Source organism: Cyprinodon variegatus, unplaced genomic scaffold (genome assembly GCF_000732505.1).
Source record: "Cyprinodon variegatus isolate N-32 unplaced genomic scaffold, C_variegatus-1.0 Scaffold322, whole genome shotgun sequence".
NCBI classification, from domain to species: Eukaryota; Metazoa; Chordata; class Actinopteri; order Cyprinodontiformes; family Cyprinodontidae; genus Cyprinodon; species Cyprinodon variegatus.
This window is the reverse complement of record NW_015150775.1, coordinates 34353-54364: the sequence shown is the minus strand read 5'-3', so window position 1 is coordinate 54364 and position 20012 is coordinate 34353. Positions and strand designations below refer to the sequence as shown.

Sequence of the window (20012 nt, the reverse complement as noted above, 5' to 3'; positions counted from 1 at the left end):
TGGATGGATGGATGGATGGATGGATGGATGGATGGATGGATGGATGGATGGATGGATGGATGGATGGATGGATGGATGGATATTTCTTAATGTTCTTTCTACCAACATGGTATGCAAACTGGACTGTTAATAATTAAGTTTTTAAAAGTGATTTTGTATGATTCAGAGCCCACAATTCACTTTACATTTTTACTTAAAATAATGTCAAACATCTGGGAACTAACTAGGTACTATTATAACTTATTTCTACACAGGTATTTATAATTTTACTTACGTAAAACATGTAAGTACTTTTGACACCTCAGACACCTTTTTATTTGCTTCCTTTAAAATCGGAAGTTTACATACGTTTCATGATTATTAGGTGGAATTGCCTTTAAAAAATGTTTTTTCAGAATTCTAGACTTAGACATTTTGTATACACAGAATGTTTACAAAACAAAATGTAATTTAGTACAGCTCGAAGAACATTTCTATTCCATAAAGTGCAGCAGTGATCAAATGTAAACAGTGTGGGAGAAAAAACATGGTGCAAAAAAACACATTGATATGGAAGTTCAAAGAATTAAATATATATGGTGCAAATATGCTGTGTTGTGGTTTGGTGTTAAAAGTGTGATGCAGAGTCTGTGACATGATTTAGAGTTGTTGTCATCAGTTCAGATGTCTGATGGCAGTGTGGAAGAAGCTGTTGCAGAATCTGCTGGATCTACATCCAATACTTCGAAGCCTCTTCCCAAAGGGCAGCAGGGAGAACAGTCCATGGTGGGGGGGTGAGGGTTCTTTGATGATGTTACAGGCTTGAGACACGCAGCGCTAGCAGCAGTGGAGTGTGGTTAAGCCAATTTTTCCTGAAGTCAACAAGGATCTCCTTTGTTTTCTCCACATTCAGGATCAGACTGTTATCTTTGCACCAGCCCACCAGCTGCTCCACCTCCTTTCTGTAGTCCTGGTCGTTGTCGTCTCTGATGAGGCCCACCACCGTGATGTTTTCCTTCCACAAATTTTCTGGAATAGTGTAACCTTTGTATCTACATCGGGTCTGTAGGCCCCCTGATATCCTCCAACTGTTCATAATTTTGAACAATTTTGCTGTGAAATTGAGATCATCAACTTGAACCTGAGACTCTGAGGCATAGATTTTATGTTACTTATAGTCTACTTGGGTTGTTGGACCCAAATCCAGCCAAACTTTAACTTCTTGACTGTTGTGCTAATAAGTTGTCTAAGTCTATGGCTACTCTGAATCCAGATTGGATTTTTCTTATAATCTACATATATAAAATCATATTGGAAAAAAATGACACATATTGTAACATTCTGAACTGTACCAACTTTATTTATAAGACAGTTTAAAAAGAAAAAAACAGCTAAATCAATGTATGTCTGCACATGGCAGCAAACAATAAACATTCCTTTTAAGAAATATATAATAACAATAAAAGAGTTTCAATAATAATAAGGGTTTTGGCAAAGACAGTCTGGTTATGTTGAAAGCTATATCACAAAAACAGGTTTTTAAGGTTGTTTTTTAAATTGATATGAGCAATTTTAGCATTGATATTAGTATGTGGCTGTTAGAAGATATTTTTCATATTTAATCTTTTTTTTTCTGAATAAAATGAAAATCACATTTATTAGTTTTTTTTAGCTGAGGATAAAGTTAGGACATGCCCTAAACTTTGCATAAGTCAAGGATATTTTTCTTGGAATACCCTTTTTTATCCCAAACCATTGATCTGCTCTGTGGTTTTATTTTTTTCTGTATTCTTTCTGGCAAACATCTCGAGAAGCAAATGTTTCTTTATGGCAAATCTCCCGTGAAAGTTAGATTTATGAATTTTTGTTTTCATTGCAGAGGCATGCATGTGCACATCAAGCAATCATAACATTTTTTTTAAGTTTTCTGAGACTTCTTTTAGCATTGGATCGTCTGCTCTGCTTAGGGTGAATGTAAACTGGATTATCACCCTAAGCAGTAAACTGCAAAACCCCTTTAAAGTACCGAATAAAGACTTTCAAGACTTGTAAAGCTGAGGTGTAATTTTAGCAGTTACAGCATTTGGGGCGCCAATTTTTTTTTTCTTCTTTTTATTTAAGTTTATAAAGTTAACATTCACTCTAAATATCCATAAGTCCAAACATGTTAAATAAACACAGGGTCTGATAATTTTTAACAAAATGGAATCAAAGCCAAATTAATTACTCTTTGTATTTATTTTCTTATTCGATATGTATTCACGTGATTATATGTGTTATTTTCGGCCCTTTTCATAATTAATATGGCACTGATTTAAATTTCTAGCACAGATTTAGGGGTTTTCTAGTTGTAGTGGCGCATTGGTGCCGCTAGGTGGCGGTAATGCCGGAAACTGAAACATAACCCGCAGTTGAAAGGTTAATGTTGAAACGCACCGGTGCCATTCGGTAAACGTTAGCCTAAAATGGCTAAGCATCATCCAGATTTGATCTTCTGTCGAAAACAAGCCGGTGTCGGTATGTTTTATTAAATGTTCTTATTAATAAAATAATCCGCAACTCTCGCCTCCTTAAAATGTCTTCCTGTAGCCTCGCGGTAGATAGCATTACCCGCTAGGCTAATGCTTGTAGCATGGATTTCAATGGAAATGTTGTTAGCTTCGATGTTAGCCTTTAAGTTTCTACGCTCAAGTGGCTCTTTTTAATGTTCCTCCTACACCTAAGGTTTGCAAACGAATCTTTGGGTTTAAAAATACTATGTGACTTATAAAGTGATACTTATAATAGATGTATTACGGATTTATTTTAATAAAATATCTAACTGACTTCTTTGTTTCTATTCCACAGCTATCGGGAGACTTTGCGAGAAATGTAAGTGTTGACATTTTCAGCTGGAAAACAGACTAACAATAATGCTTAATAAAATCTACTGCTTTTAGTTCTATTCCATTTGCCCCAAATGGACAGGGGTGTCAAGGGCTTTAATTATTGTGCAACAGAGTCAGTTTTGTTTGTTTTTTATGAAAGAAAAGAAGCAGCATTTCACTGTCATGATAGCTACCTGTTATATAAGGAAACACACAGATTAGATCTAAAAACTGTGCATTGCTGAAAAAGGTTAGTAGTTTAACATATAGTTTTAAAAAATATGTTATTTAATAGTTTATTTGGATTATTTAAAGACAAACTCCTGAAGCATAAAAAAATGTTGCATGTGACTAATTGGTAGGAAGATTCTCCCATCCTGACAGACCTGCTCTTTAAAGTAGAATAAATGCTGTAATTGGAAAACAAAGAAGGTCATTAGAGTAAAGGATTGGAAAAGATGCTGTTGTGGTGAATCCATAAAACCAAAAAACAACAGAACAAGAAAGATGTCCTTGAACCCTGTATCTTTGACTATTGACCCTCTAGACCAGTGACATTTAAGGTTAGATTTACATATCTAGGAAATGTTGGGTTAATAATAACAATAATTTTTTTTGTCATAGTCAGGTATTTATAAATGAAAAAAGATTTAAAAAAAGATCAGTCTCCTTCGATATATATTAATGGTAGAAATTAAACAAAAACCATGGGGAAGATATGTGCTGTTGTCAAAGGGAAAACCATGATTTATTAACATACTAAATTAAGAAATCTTATTTTCATCATTTATTATTTCTATCTGTCTGGCTAAAGCCTGATCACTGTAGACAGATCTGCTGTGCAACTTACTGCCGTACTTTTATTCATTTAAAATTCTAAGGGATAGAGAGCGTTGATGGGAATAAAAACAACTTTTGAGCTGAGAATAAATATCCAAGAAAGTTTAACAATCCACTGGACTTTGTTTTTCAAGTTGAAGACGTTTCGTTTCCCATCCAGGAATATTTCTCAATTCAAAATGTCTGGATTAGCGTTGAGTTCCAAGCTTTATAGAGTACCCCAACGAAGCCTTGTTATGGCTTAGAAAACATGCAAAGTGAACCGAAAGAACAGGTCCACCCCTTAGTAATGGGGAGTCAATGAGGTGGTTGTTTGCCTGCAAAACCCCAAACTGGTCCGTGCCTCTGTAAAGTGGAGTCATTAGGGTCATTGTTGGCCTGGCTGACCAGGGGAGATGTTTTGATCCCCTGCATTGGGGATGAGGATTGAGATGATAGTGGGAACGAATCAACTCTGTCACTGTTTTGTAGGTTTTTGAGAGCTGGAAACTCAGACCATGCCCTCTGTTTAAGAGGGGGTGGAGAAATATATCAGAAACAGATGAAGAATATTGGTTTAATAGTTTTGTTTAATCCAGTTTTCTCTCCTCTTTGCCTCTCACCACTTCATCTTTTTTTCCTTCTTCCAGGCGATGGAAAGTGCGTCATCTGTGACTCGTATGTGAGGCCGTGCACGCTGGTGCGCATTTGTGACGAGTGTAACTACGGCTCCTATCAGGGACGCTGCGTCATCTGCGGAGGCCCCGGCGTGTCCGATGCTTACTACTGCAAAGAGTGCACCATCCAGGAGAAAGATGTGAGTTTCCTCCTCCTACTGGACCTTTTAGGTTTTTTAGATCCAGCTGATTTCTGTTCTTCCTTTTTTCTCCTCTGTGCAGCGAGATGGATGTCCTAAGATTGTAAACTTGGGCAGCTCCAAAACAGACCTGTTCTATGAAAGGAAGAAGTACGGCTTCAAGAAGAGGTGAAGAGATGCTCAAGTTCAAGATTTTAGTTCTGCAGTTTTTCTAAAACTTCCAAGAAACTTTTTTTTTTTCTTTAATAAAGTGTTCTTTTCTATTTCTGTGTACATTTGTTGTTACTTGGTTATTAAAAACTGGGATTTCATTCATTTAAAGTCCCAATTTACTGACTGGTAAACTTTATTATATATGAAGTCTTAACCTGAACAAGTACATTCTCATGATAACATTTGTATCTGTGTAGTCTAGTAGAGATTGGTGGATGATTACATTTAGGAGTTCGAGATTGTAGATTCAGCTGTAAATCAATTACATTATCAGTATTATCAAGATTTAGCAAAACTTGCTGACTTTTATTCACATTACCTTTAACAAAAGTAAGACACTAAACTTATCAGCCCAGCTCTTTGGGTGGCAGTTATGAATTAAGCTAGTTTGCTGCCAAACAGATGAGATGTTAGCGTCTAGATCCATGTGTGATAGAAGTAAGAACATTTTCACGCAAAGGTTACGGTCAGTCCTGCATGGTGTCTGGAGAAGCAAACCTTCAAGGTCATGAAAAAAGCTGAAACTAGAGTGAAACATCTACATTCTTGTGCTCGGTGCAAAGAAAATTTGCATTTAAATCACAATATTGGTTGAAAATAATCTCCACTTGGATTTTGCCAAAATCATTCAGCACTATCAGCAAGTACATAAACACATAATTCATCTCCAAAGAAAAGGGAGATTAATTATGTAAAAAGTCTCATTTCTTTTTTTTTTTTTTACCTCACCTTCATCATACGGTGTAGTAGCAGATAAATTTGGGTTTTGTCATCCAATCCATCCAATATTTCTACTTCTACACGTTATATATTGTTATGGTGAGAACAGGACTTAAACGGATCGCTATGAATCATCAAATAATACTTGCTTATCAAGTTATTACCCCTAACTTAGATTATTACCTGGTCTGTTTGCTTTGACGATCAACTTTTCGTTTTCTTAATGAAAACGCATAGTTTGACTACTAATTTCAGGTTTAAAACATTTTTATATCAAAACTAGTCTAGAGCTTGTAGTAGCGCAATTCAGCTTTTTGACCAGCAGAGGGCAGCAGTTGTATTGTTATTTTCTAAATGGCCTCAAAGTTGAGTTTTAAATCCCGACACTGTTATCTTAATATAATATATTGTAATTTATCAAGAATAATACTGAATTAAAAATATTTAAAGATTTATATATCATGAGAATGGAGGGGGAAAAAAACACTTTTATTGGGAATGTGAAAGCTATACTCTTTAATTAGTTTAAAATATCACTATCATATCAGTTTAATAATAATCATAAATACATTTATAAGCTGGGTTTCGATACATGTTTAAATAAATGTCAGTGGCCTTCAAAAAAGTTTAAAAAATGTCCTTATTTAGTGAATAAAAGCCACAGATGCATGAATAAATAATCCAACAGGAAGAATAATCTGTGACAGTGTTAATTATTTACTATTCTGGGCTTCCAGAACACTGAAACTCACTGGTTTCTAACAGCCCTGGTATCCAACATGCACACAGTTTAAAATGCGCCTGTTCATCGTGCTGCATGATGCACCATGTTACTTTTTTGCAAGCTAAATTCAATTATCTGATGAAGAAAAAACGTAAACATGATAAATCAGCCAATTCTCAGACTAACATGGTGGCTGCAGCACTTAGATATAAGGAGCTGAAGGAGATATCACAGCAGGTGGATATTAGTCCTTTATTTTAATCATCCAGTGGTGATTGTGAAAGATTTAATTTAATGAATCAGATCTAAACAGCATCCAGAAAATTCTTAAAGCGGCATATTTGGACAATCATTGCAGGAGGACAGAAAAATATCATTTAACTCAGATGTTTTCTGACATGTATTACGTTTTTCTTATTCCTGGATACTAATCATGAAATGTTTATAGTGTTAAATCATTTATAGTTGAAACACAAAAAAACTGTGTTAATAAATCACAAGCTACAGCTGACATTTCATTGTGCAAAATGTGAACCAAAGGGTTTGAAAGATGCATCGTCTCACTGGCCAAAGCTGGAGTCTTGCATAGCATGCTTCATATCTCATGATTTATTTATTTTTTTCAATTTAACTGGATGAAATAACTTAAACTATGAGTAAAGTAAAGAAAATTGCTGCTGTAATCTCTTATTCCTTTAATAACCAATGTGACTTACTATGATCCAGGATTTATACCAACGTTATTGTTGGTGTTTGGCCTCAGTGTGCACATCTGATGAAGCTCACAGTGGTGCTCAGTGAACCCAGGGGGGCTTATGTGTGTGCACATATAAAAAAAAAAAACACCATTATCTTTGGCTTAAAAAGTAAAAAAAAAAAAACTCTCAGAAAATGTTCTCTTTCCATTGTTGTTGCAGTTGTTTAACAGAATATTGACCCTGCATTAAGCTTAAAATCTGTCATACCTTTATAACTGACTATATAACTGACAATGGTTAGATGTTCTTGGTTTTAAGAACCTTTAAAGTTGAAAAAACAGACTTACAAAAGAAAAAAAAAAAAAAAGACTTTCAGTGAGCTGTCAGCCATGGCGGAGTCGTCCTGTTTACTGAGACATTTAAAGGCAAGAGACTCAAAGTTGTGTTCTGAAGAAGTCCTTGGTTTTTTTATATCAATATACTATTACAAGTTAGATTTTTAAATCCTATAATTAATAACATACTAGAATACTACTATTGATATATATTTTATAATTGTAAAAAATTAAAAACACTGGTTTGATCAATAAAGTAGAAATTAGAAATGCTCAAATTAAATGGCCTCAAGTGATATTTGGATACTTCTATGGCTTAATCATTAGACAATTTCTATAAAATAAAACGCTAATTAAATAAAAAAACAAAAAAAAAAAACAGATTGGCATTGAAGATTTTCAAATAAAATGGATTAAAAACGTACCATCATATCAGTATATTTTTTAGACCAATTTCATATCCACAATATCTGGATATGTCTAAGAATGGAAACATAAGAGTTTGTCTTTGAAAATGTGTTATAAAAATATGGTGTGATTAATTTAAATTACGTTAGAAACAAAGAACACATTTTAGTAAATTAATTTTTGTTTTTTTTAACAAAAGAAATAGTATGCCGCTCACTTTTATTTGACCCTGCTAGGTTTGTGTTTTAACACCCTATGTCTCTGATGGACCTAATAAAGGATTTCATTTTTATTGATCATACAAAACTATGACTAAACTGTAATAGATCATTAAATAAAACGTGACCAGAGACAGAGGACACTGCTGCTGAGCAGCTTAGCTTTTAGAGAATGTTGCTATGGTAACAGACAGCGAGACGGAAAACCCGGTTTCCCTGATTTCAGGTTTTAAAAAAAACAATTTTCAGCAAACATGCTGTGAAACTTTGGGGAACTGGACGTTTTCAAAAACTTTCCAGGACATTGAAGAATTTTCAACAAATTCAAGGACCCATGAGAACTCAGTCACTAGGTTAGAAAGGTTTTTTTTTTTTTTTGCTTATATTCCACAGACAAAGGACAGAGGTGGATAATCCAGGTCCAGAAAGTAAAAAGTCTGTAGAGAGATTATTTCCAGTTCCTCACAGATTAATCACCTGGTTAAATAAAAAGGAAGAAGGAAAACATGGCAGGCCTTTTACTCTCTGGACCTGGATCATCCATCATCCACCTCTGACCAAAAATATCCTTTTCTTTTTGTAAAAGTTTAGTTTTTTTCTGTTAAACCTTAAACTAAGGAAGAAGGAAAAAATCTAATGAGTTTCTATGTTCCATTTCCCTTTGGGAATAAACAGAACTAATTTTGTATTGAATGTTGCTTTGAAAATGACAAATTATGTAAAGTAGATATTAATCAATATTGAATTTCAATTTTAAAAAAGGTGATTTAAAGTTGCAAAAATGGCTCTTCTAACTGTGGAGGCTGCAGACACCTGCTGCTTAAATATAATTTAAAGTACAGAGAAACAAACAAAAGCCCCATACTCGTGTCAACAAGGCTTTAATTTTGCATAATATATACATACAAACAAACACAGGACAGGTTTACACTCAAAATGCCATTAAGGTTGTTTTTATTTTTTTTTAAAGAAATACAAAAAGACGTAACCAGGAAGTTAGGAATTTGACCTGTTTTAAAGAAAAAGGCAGATGCTGCCTCTTTTACAGAACAAGACTCTATAGAAAATAATAAAATAAAAAAGTCTGAAAGCCCATTATTGTTTATCAGAAAACCCCCCAAAAAAAGTGATAAAAAAAAAAGACTGTTGAAAATAATGCTGCGTATGACTGATAAATGTGGAGTTTAATTGACCTGGAATATTCCCCTGTTATGAATTTTAAATAAATTGATTTTTATCTAAAATATGATTTTAATTACATTCTTCACATTTCAACTAAAAGAAAAGGAATTGAACTAATCTGATGGATCAAACCACGGGTGGATGGAAGCACAGCATCTTAATAAAGAAGCAAAACACCTCTTTCCCTTTTTATGGGCGGAAAGTGGGTGAACCTGAGGGAGGGTGAGATCCGGGCTGTAAACTGCTAGACTGAGGGCTGCATTGAAATGGCTTTAGACGTCCAAGACACTTTGGATTTACAGGCCAGATAGCAGAGAGACCTTTCAGCTGATGGAGCTCATTCGCTCTAACATGTATGGACAGAAACCTAACATCGGTGAATATATAGTTTATACATTTTTTCCCCTCAAACCTGCTACAGAGTCGACACATTAACGCAGGAAGCAGATGAGTTAAAACGGACATCCTGCAGACGCCCAGAAACAGACGAACAGAGCACTTCGTCTCCGGAGTGATGATGCACAGCTTTTCTTTTTTTGCTGTGTCACTGAAATCCCCTGAAGCTTGATTACTGGAAGAGTCACAGTCAGATTGATTTAAAGATGAGCCCAGATCCTCAGAACAATCTGGTCTCTGAGACATCTAATCTAATCTAAACCAGGGCATCGACTGCCAAAACTTCAAAGGATGCACTTAAAAACCTAAAAGTCACGATATGATCTCTTTCAGGCAACAATCGTACAAAACAAAACATAATAGTAATAAGAGCACCCCAACAACAAAGGAGCGCTAAAGAAGCACTTATCCACCTACATTCACCTCATCCATTAAAGGTGGAAACAAATAAAAAAAAAAAAGATGATATCTTAACATTTTACATCTCCATGGCAATGTCACATCCTGCCTTCGACGTCATGGGATCGATTCTTGCGTGCCACAGCCAGCGCTTTGATTTATTGATTCATCAGAGTAAAATAAATGAATAAATCAAGTGATGTCTACTCGTCATCTGGCACCGCACTTGAAAGAGAAGAGAACAGGGATGAATGAGAGGGAAAAACAAAGATGGTGGCAGAAATCAAACAGCAGTCTGCTTTGGGGATCAGAGCGCCACCTACTGGATGAAGTAATGTTTTACCAGCTGGAATCCTGTTAAATTTAAAAAAAGTTTTGCTAAGTTCAGACCGCACACACTGGAAGCAGCAAAGAAGCTTCTGCTGCTTCGTTTTTGGTGCAAATTAAGGTCAGACGTCCAATAAAGTGTGTCCAGATGCGTCTGATGTTCCTGTGTTAGATGGCAGAGAGCAGCTTTGCTACATTTGCTGTGATCAGTGTGTAAAAAGTAGTTTATATACATCTTGAAGTGAGGAAGTCCACCTTAAAACATGGTCTGTGCAGTCAGAGAAATAATATTTGAATGCAGGATGGTAATCTGGATGAACTGTCAAAGCCACTCAGACCCCCACATACCAGCGGTGAGCTGTTACTGGGAATCCCGTTCAGCCTCTGGCCTGGTCTGTTCGCGGCGGCTGGAGGCGTTTTTCACATAATCCAAACTGCAGCCACCAGAATAATAAAATCTAACATATTTTGCTGGCAGGTTTCTACATTTCAAGTTAATTTAGGCGTTAATAAACTGTTTCAGAGGAGTGATCATAGCGCTCTGCATCAGCAGTGCTGTGTCCGTCTCCCTGCCAGCTCCCAGATCAGCTTCTCTGATTGGTTGATGTGGCACGTGCAGCAGCAAAAGTTAAAATTTTTCCAACTCCAGCAGCAGCTGCTTTCAAAGAGCGCCAGAAGCTCATAACGCTGTGCTCCTGCTGCTCAAAACATGCTGTAGGAACTTTTGCTGCACCTTGATCCGCTTCAACCAATGACTTTGCATGTAAACCTGCTGCTTCTGCTGCCTCTAGCGTGAGCGGTCTTAACGTAGCATAAGTCCGTTTATTATGACCTAAAAAGTGAATCAACCATAATATCGTTTACAGTCTCATCCAGATGTCAAGATTTTTAAATACTCAAAAAAAAAGGCAACTTGTCAGGTCTTTTTGCACGTTTATGTGAACAAAATCAAACCAGTTTCCCACATGCACCCCTCAGCTTTCCTTTGAATCTATTGTGCAGCTCCACAACACAAAACATGGGCCAGAATGCAGCTTTTAATCAAATTATACAACCATACAGACCAATTTGCTTCATTTTACTACAATAAGCAGCAAATAATCCCTTGATGCCTTAAATATATCTTACAAAAAGTTAAAACCTACATTTTCACTGATGTTTTGTCTTTTTTTATACAAATGCCAAAGCAGAATAAAAACTTTCTAACTTTAACTGTAGTTTTCAAGTGCTTATTACAGAGTTTTATACTTTTGTTTTATTGAGAGAATCTTGTTGCATTATTGTTGCAGCAAAGAAGCAATTTTGCTAACTGAAATAAAAAAAAAAAGTATTAAATAAATTAAATTTCAGTAGGACAGAGGCTTTAGTCAGGCTATCTGCAAGAGTAGCCTGCCCAAACTACCTCTGGTTTTCTGTAACGCTCTGTGTGGAAGCCCTCTTTCAGCTAGCTGTGTGCAGAAACGGGTGGGGGAGGGACCGTGCTGCTATTGAAAAATGCTTACTGGCAGGAATGGTGTGATGAAAACCTAAGGCTTTAGCCTCAATGCTTCACACAGGAATAAACTTGGTTGGTTCGACCTGAACTTCGCCCAGATTCAGCATCGTATGCGAAATGTTAGCTGCAGAGGGTTCATGTGAGAAAATGGCAAAACAAGCTTAACCAGAGAGTCACTCAAGAGCCAAAGGAAACATTTCCCTCTCAGAGTATTGCCGTAAATTTAAAATCTGTTAACTGAGGTCACCCTCTACGTCCTGCAGGGTTCTGACCCCCGCCCCGTGTTTAACTCAACAGAAATGAGATGAAAGAAAAGTCTTTCAGCAGTACGGATGTTTTTGGTATCTGCCTCCATCAGGATTCTGTCTATGCCTCCCAGTGGATAGATAATCGGACCGTTCTGGATCCCTTACATTGGTCCGTATTTGGCTTCGTAGCGACCCACGACGTTCTTGTATCGGCCGCACTCCTTCCGCAGTTCGGCGACCTCCTGCCGCAGCGCAGAGTTCTCACGCTCCAGGAAAGCGGCTCTGACTGTGATCTGGTTCTCCTTTAATCTGCGAGCGTCTCGTGACCGTTTGGCAGCCATGTTGTTCTTCTTCCTCCTCTGCCAGTACTTGTCGTCCTGGAAAAAATAAAGCGAGAGGATAAAACGAATTAGAGGAGAGTCTGGCATGTAATCAGAGCGTATCAGATTAGATCTGATTCTGTCTGGAAGTAGGATGGCAGACAGCCAGTCTCCTTTCTGGTTCTAAACAAAGATCTGTTTTCTCTGGGGGACTGAGGACAAAAATGTCAATGCCTGGAAACTGCTGAGTCACAGTGAGTCAGGGGACTCCACTTCATAGGACTAACAAGTTAGAAAAGCCCTGACTAATCTAATCAACACTTTAGTGAGAAGATTTCACTTTGAATGCATCGTTGTAGGAATCTTTGAGCCAAAAATGTCAGTTCGGTTCTAAAGTTTGGTCATCGAGGAGTTTTACAGGAAAAAGCTGCTCCATGTCTGAGCAAATCAAAACTCAGGTTTTGCTGTTTTGAAGAAAAAAATTTTCCAATGCAGCGAAAAGTGAAAGTTGTTTTTTTTCTTTTTTATTGACACTTTAGGTATAGATGATTATCAATTGATTATTCAATGCTGACCGTGCTTTTCCTTTAATACTTAAAGTGAGGATTTAAAAGGCGAATTAACTACAGCTACTTAGGCAGAGGTTTACACCAGATGTGATAGTTTTGCAGCTTTCTGGAAAGTTCAGCGTTAAAGCAATGCTGTGTTACTTTCAGCCACTAGGGGTGCTAGATCTATTCCTTCCAGGTTTGGCCTCATTTGAAGCAGCTGTTAACACTAAAAGGACCGGTCTTCCTCTAGATTCTGACAGCATACCAGTTTGGACCTCAGATTTAGGAGTCATGGGGCTAAAATGTTAGTTTCTTAAAAGGCTGAAGGAATCAGAATCCACTTATCTGCAGGTCAAACTGTTTAACAGCACAGATTGAAAGGTGGCCTTAAAGGCGTGATCTAAAGCAGCCATGAGTTGAACCCAACCAGCTTCATCTCCGCCCCGTTCTTACCTTCTGTTCTTCAGGGACAAACACTTTCTTGGCCTTTTTAATCATAGGCTGAGGCTTCAGCTCCTCCTCGCTGAACTTGTGTTTGCGCGGGTCGAACAGTTCGCCTCCAGGAACGCTGGACAGGACCAGGTCTGTGGGGTCCGGCTCGTAGTTCACGTCGACTTCGATCTCGTCTGGGTCAATGGGGTCGGGGGTCGCCCTTTCCTGCGAGGTGGTCACCTCTAAGCACAGGTGGGAAAATATCCAAAGTTTACATATCAGATGGCTGCAGGGTGAGTTGATAAAAAACTATTCAACCAAACTGACAATTTAAAGCAACCTAAACTAAAACAGATCTTTATTCCCCATAATAATCCTGCTGTAAACTCCACCTTGCAGCAGAGTCTGTTGCTGCCACCCAGCCAACTATTTCCCACTCTATTGTCAATGCAGTGTTTAAAGAGCAGGCATCCCAATGCATTTCTATTTTATGCATCTATGAACACACCAAATTATTACTAAGATTTTAAACTCAAAGCTACACCAGTGTACATAAAATAAGTGAAAAAAGAAAGAAAATGTGAAATGTAAGCCAGCAAATTCAACCTAATGAGCTTGTTTAGGGATAATATTGCCTCACTTTACTGTAAAAGTCTCTGCACTGTTTCCTGCTCACCTGTGCTGACATCACAGGTAACGTCTGAATCACTCTTTGTGATGATCACCACTTCCTCCTCACACCTTTCCAGCTCTGGAATAGGCAGCAGGGTGACGGGAGCGCCACCAGCTGGCTTGGTCTGTGCAGAGCTCTTTACTTTCTCGGTTTTGGCAGCGTTTACTGCTGGGCTTTCCTTTAGGGAGGCGTCGTCAGTTGATATTGGGATCCCGTTCTCCATGAGGAACTCCTCCAGGTCCATGTACTCCAGATGGAAGCTCTCACCATCGTAGGGAATGGTTTTCTCCCAGATGGCGGGGGTCAGAGCGGCTGAAGGACCCATGTCGCTTCCTCCTCCTGCCAGGTCGGCATTACCTCCGAGACCAAGCTTCTCCTTATCTGTGTCTGAAAAGGAGAACATGTGGTAAACTACACTGTAAATACACACAAATAAAATTAAAGTTTCTAAACCACTAAAATTTACCATTGTACCATTAATGCAAATGTATGTCTCTTTTCAGTGCAAAAAAAGGCTACTTCAGGTTTGCCTCTAGGTGGATGAGAAGAAAAATCCCCCATAGTTCAGAAGATCAAACTGATAAGCGCTCAGGTTAACTTTTCAGGTGGAGCCGTTCCATGCTTGTGCCAATCAGAGAAGGCATATTGACACCTGACAGGTGGGAGTCATCAAAAACAGCTCAAAGTATCACCAAATAACAGTAACTTTAATCAGTGGCAGCTCTGTCATTAATAAAGCGCCATTAGCACAGATGGAGCTTTCTTTGATGACGACCGATAAAATGCCGCCCGTCAATCAACCCTGGAGGCTCAACAGTCAGTTATTCATCATGAAGGCATCTCAGAAATGGGAATGTAGTTTATAATGACGCTAAATGTTGTCGGGGGGGCTATGCAATTCATGTACGCCTTACCGAAAAGTATTCAGAGGGTGGAACGCAGCTAATTCTGTTTACATGAAATAGGAGTCCTGATCATTGTAAAAGTTAACAGTTAAGAACAACAGGTAACAGTTGTTACTTCAGTGCCCTAGGCAAAGACAGGCAGGGGGCCTCTGAATGGAGAAGACAACACATAAAACAGACCCATTCTACAGATAGAGAAATGTTAATAGAATAGACATCTGTTCTAGGTTTTGTCCCTCTCTTCTTGTTTTCCTCTCTATGTTTTGTACTCGGCTGACTTTTCATGCTGTCTCTAAAGGAATGAAAGATTTTTTCCAAGCACTAAGCTCACTTAGCTGATTGCAACGACTGAAAAAAAAAAAAAAAAATCGCACAGTGTATGCCCGGCTTTAAATAATAGCTGCATGAATCATGACAGCAGACAAGATAGAGGAGAGCAGGAGGCGGGGTTACCAATCTACTTGCTCTGGAGAGCAGAGTTTGCTGCTTTTAGATGTTGTTGCCAAAGTCTCATGTAGCAGAAAAAAGTCACTAGATTTGGCGCTAGGCGCTTTTTTGAAATCAAAGTGCTAGAGGGGTCTGAAAAGGCGCTAAATATAGCAACTAAAGTGCGAAGTTGGCAACACTTCTCTTCAATGGTTTTCTGCTGTCTGTTTGGACCTTTCTGAACAATATGTTCACAAATAAGGAATAGTTGTATTAACCATAGTTGTGAACAGAATTTTATGATGCCCCCAGGAACTGGGGACCCTGGGCAACTGCCTAATTTCACCTAATGGTAAATCCCCCCTGCCCATAATATCATTATTTAAAAATGTCTTCTAGAAAACCTCACGTCCATTTGCATAAAACTGAAATGTTTTAACCTTGACCACGACCAGGATGACAGGGAATCTTTGCAGATTGTTCAAATATATTAAGCTTATATATTAACCTCTTTATTGCCAACATCTATCAGAGGCAATGTTTTGGCATGAGCTTTAAATATTGATTCAGAACCTGATTACACATGATTGAAACATGCTTCAAGCCTTGATGTCTGTTTTCATCACCGATCAGGCATTAATGCCTGGTTAGATGCCTCAGGTGACTCTGTGCTTCATTATATCGGTGGTACACCCCAGGAACATGTCGTCCTGGGCAGAAGCCCATTTTCCCCAATACATATAAAAAATAGCAAACATTATTTAAAACCAAAGCTCAAAACGTTTACTTTTATGTTTTAGTAGGAGAAGAAGCCATCAGGCATCCAGTAAGGAGCCCCCACCCCATCAAAGGACCTAAAATACCCCGCTTCCCAAACGTTACAGGACGTCCCAGCTCCTCATCCACCGCAGCCTTTAACCATGAGGAGCCTTAGCACCAATAACAGCAGGCCTTCAGGATGCCTCTGACTCCATGTCCTCTAAGGCTCCGCAGGTCGCATTGAACAAAACAACGCCAGGGGCAAATCTCGCGAGAAAACGAAATAAAAAACAAATACCAGAAATCTGAAAGTTCTGTCAAACCTGTCATCTAAAAAGGCTTTAAAAAATGTTTGCGTCAGCTTAACCACATTTGGTTCACGGGGCGGGACCTAGAAACATCTAGAGCACAGAGTGGAACACGGAGGCCCCGCTATACACAGGAGGTTTAGATCCTCCTAATTAAAGCTAAAAAAGATAAAATGATGGCAGCTAATCGCGTTATCGCGGCTTTTCCTCTTCAATTGTTTGAGTTCTCTCTCTCTCTCTTTTTTTTGACAGATTCTCTCCTCCTGTTCCTTTTCTTACCGTCATCTCCGTCCAGAATGTTCGGCGGAGGCATTTCCATGATTTTCTTTAGAACCACCGGGAACGAGCTGGGAGGCTCTCCAGCCGCCTCCAGCTTGATGTGAATCGGTTCCACCGACATGTTTACTTCTCCCTTGTTGTTCACGACTAAGGAAGCAAAGCACGCGGACTCTCTGCGGGTTCCAGTAAAGCTGCTGCACGATTATTTATTATAACTTATCGGCTAATTAAAAGCCCGGAAAGTCCCACAAACAACAGATCGAACAAAGCTCGCTTCTTTAATCCCACTTCCTCTAAAAAAACAGAAATGGGTTTTCAGGTTTTGCTGTTCGGATCAAACTACGCCTTCTAATTAAAAATGGCCGCGTTGCATCGATTCGATTGGCGCGCGGGGGCGCATCTCATTAATGTTGGCATACATGAGAGGGTGGGCGGGGCTCCAAGGCAGCAGCTGCACTCTCATTGGTTGACCGTGTTATATATGTTTCACTGAACTCAGAAAAAAACAAAAAGACTCGGCACAAAGAGTTTTTTTCCATCAAAACATGCCGCATTTTAAAAATTAAACCCAATCTAATTAATAATTGATACATGCACATTTTAAACAAACATATTAGTCTGTAGGTACTTTTATTTATATTTTTTTAATTTGAAAGGTCAATTTTTTTTTAATTTAATTTCACAAATACATTCAAAGCATGAAAGGCAGCAAAGGTCTGAACTAAAACATGTTGCGCACATATTAAAAACATATCGTTGCCTTTTAAGTGTGCAGCAGTGCTCACGTGGGGACGCACGTGCATGCCGCGCTTACATATCGTCCTGCAGCTCAGTATCTTTCGCTCACATGCATGGGGTGTGATAAAAGGGCGGCCGCGGTGTTTGACATGCCTGTGCATCACCTTCAGGTGTCAATTTCCCCTGAAGCGGAGCTGAGCAGACACAAGGGCAAAGGATCCGCACACCCTGTCCAGAGGCCATACAGGACATGTAATTAACAGGACTGGGTTACTGAGATGATTATAAACATGCAATAATGCCTGTAAGCTGTTTTGCCCTTTGCATTTCTTTCCAATTGAAAGCACCAACACAAATAATTTGCGTAGTACTTGATCTGATAAACACATACAGCTTTTCTTTTGTTAAGAAAATGTTTCGTGTTAATCTCTTATCAGACAAAATGAACTTGTATGAGAAGGCTAAAATATAGAAACATCTTGCCCCGTATAAATAAACAGATTAGAAATAACCAATCTATAGCTATGGAAAGGGCTGCTTCGGGACTAGATAAAGAGAAAACTGTACACCACAACTGCACAAGTTTCCTTGCAGTGTAGCGTGGAAAAGTCCTTTTTACCATTTCTATTTGTGTCTGGTGCATAGGGCCCCAAATTTCCTGAATCTGCCCCTGAGTCAGATCAGTGTTTTTATTTTACTTTTTCCGATACGAAGGGAGCCATATGCCGATTGTAAGATGGTCGATGGAGGTTTGAATAACTCATGTTAACCCAACAATTTCAGTGGGAAAGAGGCTTTAATCCCCTGATGGGGGTAGCCATACCCCCGCCTGAAGCTCCTAGGCAAAGGGGGGCCCTCTGAATTGACAAGACAACACATAAAACAGACCCATTCTACAGATAGAGAAATGTTAATAGAATAGACATCCATTATCTGTTCTAGGTTGTGTCCCTCTCTTCTTGTCCCTTTTCTCGTTGTTTTCCTTTCTACGTTTTGTACTCAGCTGACTTTTCATGCTGTCTCTAAAGGAATGAAAGTTTTTTTCCAAGCACTAAGCTCACTTAGCTGATTGCTCCTTCCTGTGTTTCAAAAAAGGCGACAGCAAAAGTAAATAACAGTCCTATTCACTGTAGACAACCCATGATCTTCTGCTTATCTATTCTCCATTTTTCCCTTTTCGCTGAGACACACTTATTATAAGCGTTCTGATGGCATTTTAGCCAAAGGGTTTTATCAGAAACATAATTAGTGTGCACAAATAAGGAATAGTTGTATTATCTATACCCAGGAACCTGGGCCCCTAGGCAACTGCCTAGTATTGCCTAATGGTAAATCCCCCCCTGATCTGACTTGACATAAGATCTGAATGAATTTAATATTCTTAATGAATACTTTGTTCTGTACAAAGTTGAATGTGCCGACAAAAAAATAAATAAATCACACAAACGTCATTGGAAATCCAATTTATTAACCAATGCAGGCCTCGATTTGGATTCACACAAAAATACAGTGGAAAATGACAATACAGGCTGATCCAACGTTGATGTAATGTCCTCAGTATTGCTTGTTGCCTCCACATGCCTGAATGACCGCCTTACAACACCTGGACATGCTCCTGATGAGGTGGTGGACGGTCTCCTGAGGGATCTGCTCCATATTCGCCAACTCCTTGACAATCCGTGGTTCAACGTGACTGATGGACGTATCGAGACATGACGTTGGATTCAGGTCTGAAGAATGGCGGACCAGTCCATAGCTTCAATGCCTTAGGAACTGCTTCATCCACATGAGGTCTGGCATTGTCCTGCGTTGGGAGGAACCCAGGGCCAACCGCATCAGCATATGGTCTCACAAGGGGTCTGAGGATTTAATCTTGGTACCTAATGGCAGTCATGCTACCTCTGGCGAGCTCTTGGAGGGCTGTGCATCCGTCCAAAAAAATGTCACACCACACCATTACTGACCCAGTCCCAAAACTGGTTATGCTGAAGGATGTTGCAGGCAACAGATTGCTCTCCAAGGTATCTCCAGACTCTGACATATATGTCACATGTGCTCCTGTAGCACAGGGCGCCAGTGGCGAATTTGCCTTCATATCATCCTCACGGAGTCGGCTTCCAAGCGTTTGTGCAGACAAATGCACATTTGTGGTCTGTAGGATGTCATTTTGCAGAGCTCTGGCAGTGCTCCTCCTGTTCCTCCTCGCACAAAGGCGGAGGTAGTGTTCCTGCTGTTGCCCTCCTATGCTCTCCTCTACATGTTATTCATTGGCCTGTATCCTGGTAGCACATCCAGCTTGTGGACACTACGCTGACAGACACAGCTAACCTTCTTGCCACAGCTGGCATTGATTTGCCATTCTGGATGAGCTGCACTACCTGAGCCCCTTGTGTGGGTTGTAGAGTCTGTCTCATGTTACCTCCAGTGTGAAAGCACCGCCAACAATCAAAAATGACCAAAGCATCAATAGGAAAGCATAGGTACTGAGAAGTGGTCTGTAGTCCCCACCTGCAGAACCACTTTATGGATTGTGTCTAGCTAATAATTTCCACCTGCTGACTTTTCCATTTGCACAACAGCATGTGAAATTGATATACAATAAATTTTGCTTCCCAAGTGGACAGTTTGATTTATCAAAAGTTTGATTTGATTAATGTTATTTGTTGTTTTATATGTTCCCTTTATTTTTATATAAATTTTGAACTAATATGTATATGTATTAGGGATGCACGATATAATCGGCCCCCTATCGGTATCGGCCTGTATCGGCCTTAAA

At 38.9% G+C, this 20012-nt stretch overlaps 2 protein-coding genes across 3 annotated transcripts in view; one reads left to right on the top strand and one right to left on the bottom strand.

The window, feature by feature from the left end:
- The first annotated feature begins 2365 nt into the window (after positions 1–2365).
- Positions 2366–4694, top strand: phf5a (PHD finger protein 5A). Its single transcript, XM_015384760.1, has 4 exons — positions 2366–2496; positions 2827–2850; positions 4316–4482; positions 4565–4694. The coding sequence occupies exons 1-4, from the start codon at positions 2445–2447 to the stop codon at positions 4652–4654; spliced, it is 333 nt and encodes a 110-aa protein (XP_015240246.1). The 5' UTR covers positions 2366–2444; the 3' UTR covers positions 4655–4694.
- Positions 4695–9506: 4812 nt separating this feature from the next.
- Positions 9507–20012, bottom strand: part of LOC107091051 (thyrotroph embryonic factor-like) — a 14654-nt gene continuing 4148 nt past the window's right edge. The window contains exons 1-5 of one of the 2 annotated variants that reach the window (XM_015384771.1): positions 16499–16827; positions 13825–14208; positions 13170–13390; positions 12011–12222; positions 9507–10000 (exon numbers count right to left, since the gene is read on the bottom strand). In XM_015384771.1, the coding sequence (XP_015240257.1) occupies positions 9979–10000; positions 12011–12222; positions 13170–13390; positions 13825–14208; positions 16499–16619 (960 nt within the window). In that variant the 5' untranslated portion in view covers positions 16620–16827 and the 3' untranslated portion in view covers positions 9507–9978. Of the gene's footprint in view, positions 10001–12010; positions 12223–13169; positions 13391–13824; positions 14209–16498; positions 16828–20012 lie in introns of those variants that run through there. The other variant, XM_015384772.1, reaches the window with a different exon arrangement.